A 9,744-nucleotide genomic window follows, 5' to 3' on the forward strand; every position below is an offset into this window, starting at 1 on the left:
TCTGGAACGCTGCCGATGCAGAGCCTTGGGATGCCGGTGTGACTCGCAGCTGCCTAAGGGATGACCCACGGTGGGGACAGCCAGCTGGGAGCCACATGCTGCCTGTCATGCTGCTGCAGGCGGGTGACACCTACGAGCTGTGCACAGGCACCTTGTAAATCTGTCCTCTCCCCCAGCCCCACTTCCCTACACACACACACGCTCACCCTGAATTATCTTGTGTTTCCGTCACGTATATTTAAGAGAGGAACAGTGGTACCAGAAACAGGCTGTGAATATGTGACATCCTCGGACAGAGAGAGGCATAACACCGGATCTCCTATAATTCATTAGGGTCATTTCCCTCTCTTCGTTAGTGTAGTGGGTTTTGCATTGTTTGCTTGGCTTCAGGGCTCCTGGACTCAGCCTCACAAGGATGAGCAGCAAGATTTAACTTCTGCTGCCGCCATGAAGCGTCCGCTGGCTGTACGGCTGGCCTCGGTGGATCTTCACGTGTTTGGCTAAATGGTCACTGCGGGCAAACTTCTTCTCGCAAGCGGCACACTGGTACGGCTTGACACCGGAGTGGGAGCGCTTGTGTCGGGAGAGCTCATCTGAGCGGGAAAACCTGTAGGAGAAGGGAAGCATGGTGGATCCAGCCTTTGCTGCTAGACAGGACAGGGAACGAGGACCCTGGCACGTGGGAGGCTGAGGTCTGGCTCTGCCACCGCCTCTTGAGTGACCCTAGATAGGTCACTTCTGCTCTGCTGCATCCCACCTACCAGTGAGGCACTCCAGGCTCCTGCTGGAGGAACAGAAAGAAAGAAACCCCTCCAAGGAGTGACGGAAAGATAGGGAAGAGGAAAATAATTCACTGAGATCTTCATTTCTTTCCACTGCTCTTAAGGGACACTTGTCCACCTACTTCCTTCAGTTGTTTCAGACTTGCTGAAACCTTTTGGAAGCTGACAGCCCCAAAGCCAGATGCTGAGAGAAATGGCTTTTTGGGGCATCAGCCCAGGCTGGCAGCAACTGGAGGTCACCGTTCAGGAGCCTGGGTAGAAAGGCTTTACTGTAATTCCCTCACCAAGCCAAAAAGAGCATCGCTGTTGAGAGAAGGCTCGATGTTCCTCGGAGAGCATGGGTTCTCCCTGCAGACTCCGAGCATTCCCTTGTTTCTCAGAATGGCAGTGAGTTTTCACTGTCAGCCTGGGCTGGGCTGGGAGCTGGGGAGAGAGGAGCTGGTTTAAATACCAAGCACAAGGGAGGAAAAGAAAATGCACCCAGCCTGGAGCGCAGAAGCAGAGGTTTCCGTGCCAAAGCAAGCTGACTGCTGTTCTGAGGATGCAGCAACAAGGACCACAGGAGTACCCAGAGCTCAGACTGCTGGTCTGTGTAATTTCCACACCTGGAGCAGATCAGCCTGGGAAGTCCCTTTAACCACATGCATGTCCCCATGGTTAATTCTCCTGCACCCTTCCTGGCACGCACAGATCCAGACCTGGGGGCAGCTGCAGCAAGCTGGTCTGCAGCTGTTTTATGAGTGCCACCTCAAAGGTCTCAAGAAAGCCTGGGAGCTGGTGTGACTTCAGCACGCTTTGCATGTTGAGTGTCGGGGGAGTGCTGGAGAGGGGGGCTGGACAGGATTTACTCCTGTTCTGCCTCTAAGGAGCCAACACAGATGGCAGGAGTATTAGGACGGAAGGGTTTTTCCATCTGGCTGAAACATGCCCACGCAAAGAAGCACAAAGCAAGGAGCTTCAGCTGTAACCCCAGACTCCCAGCGATAGGATTTCCAGCTCACACCTGGTATGGTAAATACTGCGGCTGCTCACAAAAGGCTCCGCAAAAACAAAACGCGTCCCAAGGCCATCCTCAGCTCTTCCATGCAAACCGCTGACTTCATTTCCAGCTTTGCTGTGAGAAGCGAGTTCCAAGGTTTCAGCTCCTCACAGAAAGCAGGGCCAGGAGAAATGATGTTATTACAGTTAGGGCCACATCTAGAAAAGGGAGGAAGGCTCGGAGAACCCCAGCCATGGCTGAGTACATCACTCGACAGCAGAACTGCTCCCATGGAGACGGAGGGCAGGGCCGCAAGCGGAGCAGAGCACAGTGACTCAGTGGACAGCCTGCAGGATGCTATTGTACAGGCTAGCACCATCCCTTTCCTCCTTTCCAGAGGGAAAAGTGTTGATTGTGTGGTTGCCATTGTCCCCTTCCTCAATCCCCAGGCTTTGAGCGTCAGGTCCGGGAGGATTCAGCAGTACTGGTTGGTACTGGAAAAGGAGCCAACAGCTGCCAACATGTACTGCGGTTGTGAGTGAAATGGAAGGACAATTGCTGACGGCAAAGGGACGGCAGCTTGGCAAGAAGAAGTCCCAACATTCAGATCTAGTCTCATACATTCCAGACTTTCACCAGCCTGAGACAGAAGCCATAACACACCATCCGGGGAAACAAGGCAGCCGTGTATGCCAAAGCATTGCACAAGGAACCAGGAAAGCTCAGGGCTGCCAGCACCAGTTTGCTTTGTGATATGCTTTGAGATCTGCTGATGAAAAGTGATACGCAGGACCCGAGGACTATTAGCCCTTCTTGCCAAAGGCTGTACTGAGCATCCTGCCCCGCCGGGACGGGTACGCAGTGCCAGGAAGAGAACACCACAGCAGAAAAATAATCAGAGAAGTGCAGCAAGATTATAAAGCAGGGTTAATTTAGAGAAGACAGATGAAAGAAAATGACAACCATCGTCATGTGCAGAGCAAACAAAAGTAAATGCAGCATGGAGATACGCTACAAGCGCACAGGTGTCTGAGGGATGTAAGCAGCCAGGGCAGGCAAACAGCAAGAGAAAGCAAAGGGTTGCTAAAGAAACACAGAATATGCACTGGCTCCTGAGGAAGCACTGAAACTCTTCTTTCCTGGGACAAATATTAATGGGAAAAGCCTTTTTTTGTAGCCCAACTGCAGAAATTGTCCTGAACTAGACAGAGAAAGTTTGCAAAATTGTTGTAATTTAAATTTAAATAACCAACGCTGTTGTAATATAAATAACCAACATCATTTGGTAAAGCTGTATTGCTAGGGGGTGTTTAGGCATCCAGTTCAGGGGGGATTTGGGGTGTTCAAGGGGGAGGGTGTCAGCTATGCCTCCCCCAGCTGGAGGTTTTCAGCACTTTTGGGCTGAGTGAAAACTCCCCAAAGCGCTCCACAAACTCTACTCCTCTCAGCCTCCTTCCAGCTCTCATCTATAACTCACTCGGGAAAGAAAACTCGTGATTTTATCCTGGCTTTCCACCAGCCAAGAGCTCTCCTGCAAGCGACGGCAGGCCTTTGGCGGGGACACCCACCCGCACGGTCCCGCGGCTCCCACTTACCGCCAGCCGCAGTTGGGCCAAGCACAAGTGTAGGGTTTCTCACCGGTGTGCCGACGAAAGTGAGCCTTGAGGTGGGAACTCTTGGTGTACATCTTGCCGCAGCCCGGGTGCGAGCACTTGTGGATGCGGACGAGGGAAGGGGGGGCTTTGTGATGCTTGGGGTTTGCCTCCACCTCTTGCACATCCCCCGGTGCCCCTGGCCTCATGGTGACCGGCAGGGGGGCGATTTTGACATACTTTTGGTCCATGATGGTTACAGGGGGCTGGACCTGAGGGAGGAGGGACAGGTTTTGGCCCTGCAAGCTGATAACCAGCTGGGCCACCCTCACACCACCAGTAGCACTCTGTGCTAGCGGGATGCCACTGTCCACCTGGAGAGGCTGGATCTGGAGGACAACAGGAATGCTCCCAGAAGCTACTGCCTGGTCACTACCATCCGTTGTCCCTCCAGGCTGAGCAGCGTTTGAGACATCTTCTTGAGCAACACCAGAGACAGGCTGTCCCCCAGAGCTACCTAAGCTGATCTCAGAGTTGATGCCGACCTTCCCTCCACCTGGGTGAAGCTCACTTGCTTCTTCTTTGAGGAACTCAGCCTTCTCCCTTAGGAACTCCTCAATCTCCTCCAGGGTGGGAATGAAGTCCTGGGAGAGGCTGCTACAGAAATCAGGCAGCCTGAGGTGAGCCTCGCAGACAGTGGCTTGGGGTTTTGTGTCTTCCCCCTTTGCACCGGCTGGGGGGAGCGGGGTGCCTGCAGAGTGGCTAGTGGTGCCCGCAAGGAGGTGGCCAGAGCCTTCTAGGTGGCCGGACACCCTCTCGCTGCCGTGCCCTGGCAGAAGGGATGGCGGCATGCTGCGATGCAGAGCACTGGCAAAATTTTCTAGCAGGGAAGAGCTGGTCAAGGAGGGCAGCAGCTCCTGGCAACTCACAGAGACCATTTGTTGACTCACGTACTCTACCCACACACAGCTCCTGGCTTGGCCAGATCAGAAGCCTCCGCAAGAGCTCAGCGGGGGCTCCTGAGGCTGGGGAAGTCTTCATTCATCTGCAAGGGAACACCACCAAGGTTATTTCCAAATCAAAAAAACCCCAACCAAACAACAAACAAAGAAGAAAACCTCAACCTTTGAATAAAATGGACTGTGCATTAGAAAGAAAACATCAAAACTAGTCGGTGGCCTTTGTTTTTAAAGAGTCTGTTGCTCAAGAAACACATGCTTACCATTTTCCTACGCAGGATGCCAACAGGCGGCAAAGAGCTAGATTCCCCCCAGAAGCAAACTTCTCTGGGGAGTTTTATTAAGGTAAAAATACACAGTGAAACACTTCATCCGTCTTCCACCTACGCCAGAGGGCAGGTATGTGCTGCTATGGCAGAGAGGATGACTTGTGGCTTACAACTAGGAGTTAATTGAGATCCCTGCGAGGGTGCTGGTTTCCCCACGCTGCAAATGTTGGTAACAACCACACCCTGACGCAGATCTATCATGGCTGGATTAAAGCTAACGAGTTTGGGAACAGATAACGAGACAGGGATGAGAGTGCCGGCTGCCAAACTGCTCGGGGCTCCGGTGAGCGTTCACCAGTGGTTACACTGGTGATGGGTGCCTGAACCAGCGAGTTTAGAGCCAGTTCAGGCAGGTCTGCCCCAGCTCCGTCACACCTCCAGAGAGCATCGCAGACAGCCTGTCTGGGGTCAGCTCACAGGGCCCTTGAGGACACCCCCCCCACATTTCAAAACAGATCGCAGTACCTCCAGGTTAGACCTGGGAGGTCTCCAGAAGGTGGCTGGGCTCCCCACGATTCAACACGTCAAACCCTGCGGGTCACGGGGCTGTGAGCACAGAGCCCCAGCACCCACCGAGCTGCCATGCACCGTCCCTGCCCCTGCCAGGAGGCAGCTTGGGGACTACATCCTGCTCCTGCAGCACCTAAACCACCCAAGAATGCAGGATCTTCTTACATGTAATGCAGAAAGTGAGTTTCCAAGAGAAAGAAAACCCATGCCAAAATCCCTTAAGAACCTTTTCCAGAGTGAGTCCGTGAGATCTCTGCGGAGCTGCAAACCAGTCGAGCCAGTCCTTGTTACTCCTCAGGGTCCTGAGAGCTAGGAAAGGGAAATATTGAGCAGTAGCCTGGATGTGATATAAAGGCTCTTCCCCTTAAGAAGAATTAATCCCCACATCGTTCAAAATCTGCCAAGAGCAAGAAGCCACACTGCTCGGAGTCCCACAGCCCATCTCCAGCATGGCTCTGCACCAAGTCCTGATGAGCAGAGACAATCACAGCTCACACGTGAGGTGAGGAAGGTGTTTGGGCCAACCTCAACCTTCAGGCTTCAAGTTTTCATCACAAGTGCGTGCTCTGAACCATCACCTTCAAGGCAGCACTCAGTTCCACTCCTTCCTCCACACCAGTTTTATGATCTCCTTCTGATCTCTGCTTCTCTGACTCTCGAAAAGCCTTCCCCCTCTGGCTACCAAACAATTCTGTTTACCTCTTCCACAAAGTCTTAATACCGGATTTTCCAACAAGGTTTCCTTGTAGAGCAGCTCAGGAAGTCTCCATCCCTTCAGTATGCCCCCAAGACAACTTAATTAAACTATAAACTCCTTAACTCGGGAGCCTTATTTAGTATGTGTCTTGCAAACTCAGAGTGAGCAGTTTTGTTGAACTAACAATAGGAAGAAAAGCGCAACCAGAGGGCAAGAAGGTCCGGTGGTTGAGCTGCTGGCTTGGGACTAAGGAGATCTGAGCAGGACTGAGGAGGTCGGATCAGGTCTGCTCCACTGCAAACTTCTCGTGCAATCCTGGGGTAGTTGCTGGCGTGCTCTGGTCCTCGGTTTCCCATCAAAGTGGGGGCAACAGTAACATGCTACCTCGCAGAGCAATGCTAAGGAGAAACGCGTGAGCTGGTGGCAGGCTCGGTTACCGACAGACTTCACAGATCCCCGTTACAGGTGTCAGCACCTTGTAACTTGGAATTTTTGCAAAATGCACGTCAGCAGCACTATCATCCCAGATAAGCTACTGCAAGAAAATACAGACCTGACTTTGGCCTTCAGTGAAGCAGGCTACAAGACAAGGTCAATGTCGTTTTCAAGGTTCGCTTTGCATTTCTATTCCTATAGTTTTTCAGATCCCCAAGAGCACTGAATTACTGTATGAAATCAGCATGTGCGCAGCTTGAGCGCATGGAGAAAAAGTAATTTGCCCAAGGTCAGCCAACAAGCAGGAGCTGGGAATGCAGCCGAGGGTTCCAACTCTCCTCTCGTGACTGAACGCCACGAGCAAACGCCTGTAACCTCCTCAGGGCCCTGAATTACACACACAGCGTCCCTGCAAAACCTGGGCTGCCAAAGCCCTTTGGGCCACCACCGCGCTCGAGAAGCCGGACACCGCCGGCGCCATGTGCCACATGGGTCCCGGGGGATGAAGGGATGCCCCGCGCTTCGCCCTGGCCAAGGACAAGGCGGTGTGAGCACAGCCCGCACCAACTGCTGCCCCCAGACCCGCGCGGGGCACCGAGCCAGCAGCAGGCTGGGACCCCCGGGGGCCGAGGGCACCGAGCCTGGCTGGGCGGCTGGCTTCATCCCCGGGGAGGGAGGGAAAAAGGATGAAGCCCCCCGGGCCAGGCCGAGCTCGCCCCACCGAGCCACTCCGGGGCTGGGGCAGCCCCCCGGGCCGAGCCGCCGAGCGGAGCCCCCGCGCCCCCCGCGCCCCCTTACCCGGCTGCGCTCCATGCTGGCCCCGGGCTCCCGCAGCGCGGGGGCGGCTCCCGGCCCGCCCCGCCCCGCCGAGGGCTCGGCTCCGGCCGCCGGCCCCATTGGCGGCCAGCGCCCGGCACGGCACGGCACGGCACGGCACGGCACGGCACGGCACGGCACGGCACGGCACCGGGCTGAGCGGGCGGCCAGTGCCCGGCGCGGCACAGATCGGCCCGGCACGGCACCGGGCTGAGCGGGTGGCACGGATCGGCACGGCACGGCCCGGATCAGCCCAGTCCGGCACGGCCCGGCACCTGGCTGAGTGTGCGGCCAGCACCCGGCACGGCACCGGGCTGAGCGGGTGGCACGGATCGGCGCGGCACGGCCCGGATCAGCCCAGTCCGGCACGGCCCGGCACCGGGCTGAGTGTGCGGCCAGCACCCGGCACGGCACCGGGCTGAGCGGGTGGCACGGATCGGCGCGGCACGGCCCGGATCAGCCCAGTCCGGCACGGCCCGGCACCGGGCTGAGTGTGCGGCCAGCACCCGGCACGGCACCGGGCTGAGCGGGTGGCACGGATCGGCGCGGCACGGCCCGGATCAGCCCAGTCCGGCACGGCCCGGCACCGGGCTGAGTGTGCGGCCAGCACCCGGCACGGCACCGGGCTGAGCGGGTGGCACGGATCGGCGCGGCACGGCCCGGATCAGCCCAGTCCGGCACGGCCCGGCACCGGGCTGAGTGTGCGGCCAGCACCCGGCACGGCACCGGGCTGAGCGGGTGGCACGGATCGGCGCGGCACGGCCCGGATCAGCCCAGTCCGGCACGGCCCGGCACCGGGCTGAGTGTGCGGCCAGCACCCGGCACGGCACCGGGCTGAGCGGGTGGCACGGATCGGCGCGGCACGGCCCGGATCAGCCCAGTCCGGCACGGCCCGGCACCGGGCTGAGTGTGCGGCCAGCACCCGGCACGGCACCGGGCTGAGCGGGCGGCCCGGATCGGCACGGCACGGCCCGGATCGGCACGGCACGGCCCCGGGCTGAGCGGGCAGCCCGGTCCTGAACCCCCCCGTGCGGGTCCTGCCCGGGCCGCCGGGATTCGGGCTGTCCCGGGGTGCTGGGGCTGGTCCCCCAGGAGATGCCCCGGCCGCTGCCGCCGTTCACCATCGTTTCCTCGCCCCGTCCATCGGCCGGGAAGTGGGAAGCGGGAAGCAGGAAGCGATCCCAGATGTCTCCAAGGTTTCAGGAGAAAAGCGTCGAGCCCCAGCAGGCAGCGGCGATGCTCGCTGCTGGCACGGTTTGGACCCGGCTTTTCCATCACCGAAGGAATAGTCCTGGCAGGGCAGTGGCGCTGGGGGCGGCTGCGGTGACCAGGAGCTGTACCAGGCCACCTGTCCTTGCCGTGGCTTCGCAGGCAGCTGGTGGCTTCCTGAGGGACAGGGCTGAGGGTGGCCTTGGGGTCCCCTCTGACACGGAGGCTGAGCCCCACAGAACCACACCAAGGGGTGGCTCGCAGGCCGCTGGGGACCGATCCTGTGCCAGCAGCAAGCGGCGTTCCAGGCTGGCAGGGTCACTCAGGAACGCGCGGTGTCCCTCACGGCATCGTGTGGTCACTCAGGAACACGCGGTGTTCCTCGTGGCATCGCGGGGTCACTCAGGAACGCGCGGTGTTCCTTGCAGCATCACGGGGTCACTCGGGAACGCACGGTGTTCCTCGTGGCATCACGAGGGGCACGCGGCTGCGACGGGCAAAAGCACCAGAGTCACAACAATGACAGCGGGGTGCCCCAGCCCGTGGCAAACACCGACCAGAGGGGGGAAGCGCCTTTACCTAGGACCACTGGTAGGGTTTGATGGCGACGGGGGGTTGGGATTGAATCTTTCCAAGCAGGAGCACATTCCCAGGCAAGCAGCACCTCTGCAAAACGAGGGAATTTCTGTTACCTACCCCATAAGCACAAGGCAGCGCAGCGTTTCTCCGCTTGGTAAGAAGCATGAGACTTCGAGCCTGAACAAAACCTGCAGTAAGGCTTCACATTTGAAAAACAGAAACAAAACAAAACAAAGCCACCCCAGCAATGAAGACGAGTGGTCATTTGGAAAGGGCCCCCCATTGCCCCGACTCGCTGCTGTGCGCTGGGTGTCACTTATCCCGCGCCTCCGCTTCGCAGCCTTTGTAAGTGCTGATAATACTTAAATCCCTTGTAGGGACCACCTCAGCTCCTCCAACCCCTCGGGTTGTACCTACCGCCACACCGCAGGGCTCACACACAACCGGCTTTGATTTACACTGTGGCACAGAATTACTGGGGATTGGAGCAGGGAGCACGTTTTCCCCGAGGCTCGCACAGCACCTAGCGGAGTGAGGGGGATGTTCACGCCCGAGCTCCACGCACAACGCGTTGAAGCGCTGCCACAGGTAACAGCAGGCGGCTCCGCACCTACCTGCCCGCCTGCTCAGTGGGGAAAGAGGCAGGGAAGCGGGTTGGTGGAATGCTCGGTTACCGGTGGGATGCTATGTCCACAGCTCTGGTGCTTGGTTACCAGCAGGATGCTCGGTCCATGAGCACGGTGCTCAGTTATGGGGCCCACTGACCAGTGGGATGCTCAGTTACTGGGCCCAGTTACCAGCAGGATGCTTGGTTATCAGCAGGATGCTCGGTTACCAGGCTAGTTACCAGCAGAATG

The 9,744-nt window shown here is 57.9% G+C and overlaps 1 protein-coding gene across 5 annotated transcripts; it reads right to left on the reverse strand.

Moving 5' to 3' along the window:
- Nucleotides 1–212: 212 nt before the first annotated feature.
- On the reverse strand, nucleotides 213–7,161 carry LOC106631666 (Krueppel-like factor 15). Of its 5 annotated transcripts, XM_055727861.1 has the most exons (4): nucleotides 7,082–7,161; nucleotides 5,378–5,460; nucleotides 3,357–4,398; nucleotides 213–607 (listed from the first exon to the last, which is right to left on the reverse strand). In XM_055727861.1, exons 3-4 carry the CDS (start codon nucleotides 4,289–4,291, stop codon nucleotides 430–432), a joined length of 1,113 nt encoding a protein of 370 aa, XP_055583836.1. In that variant the 5' UTR covers nucleotides 4,292–4,398; nucleotides 5,378–5,460; nucleotides 7,082–7,161; the 3' UTR covers nucleotides 213–429. The 5 variants fall into 5 exon arrangements, 4 of the variants coding, with proteins under 4 accessions (XP_055583836.1, XP_055583838.1, XP_055583835.1 ...); XM_055727863.1 differs by lacking the exon at nucleotides 5,378–5,460; XM_055727860.1 differs by having other exon boundaries at nucleotides 3,357–5,460.
- Between the last annotated feature and the right edge of the window lie 2,583 nt (nucleotides 7,162–9,744).

The sequence above is a fragment of the Falco cherrug genome, chromosome 16 (assembly GCF_023634085.1).
Source record: "Falco cherrug isolate bFalChe1 chromosome 16, bFalChe1.pri, whole genome shotgun sequence".
NCBI classification, from domain to species: Eukaryota; Metazoa; Chordata; class Aves; order Falconiformes; family Falconidae; genus Falco; species Falco cherrug.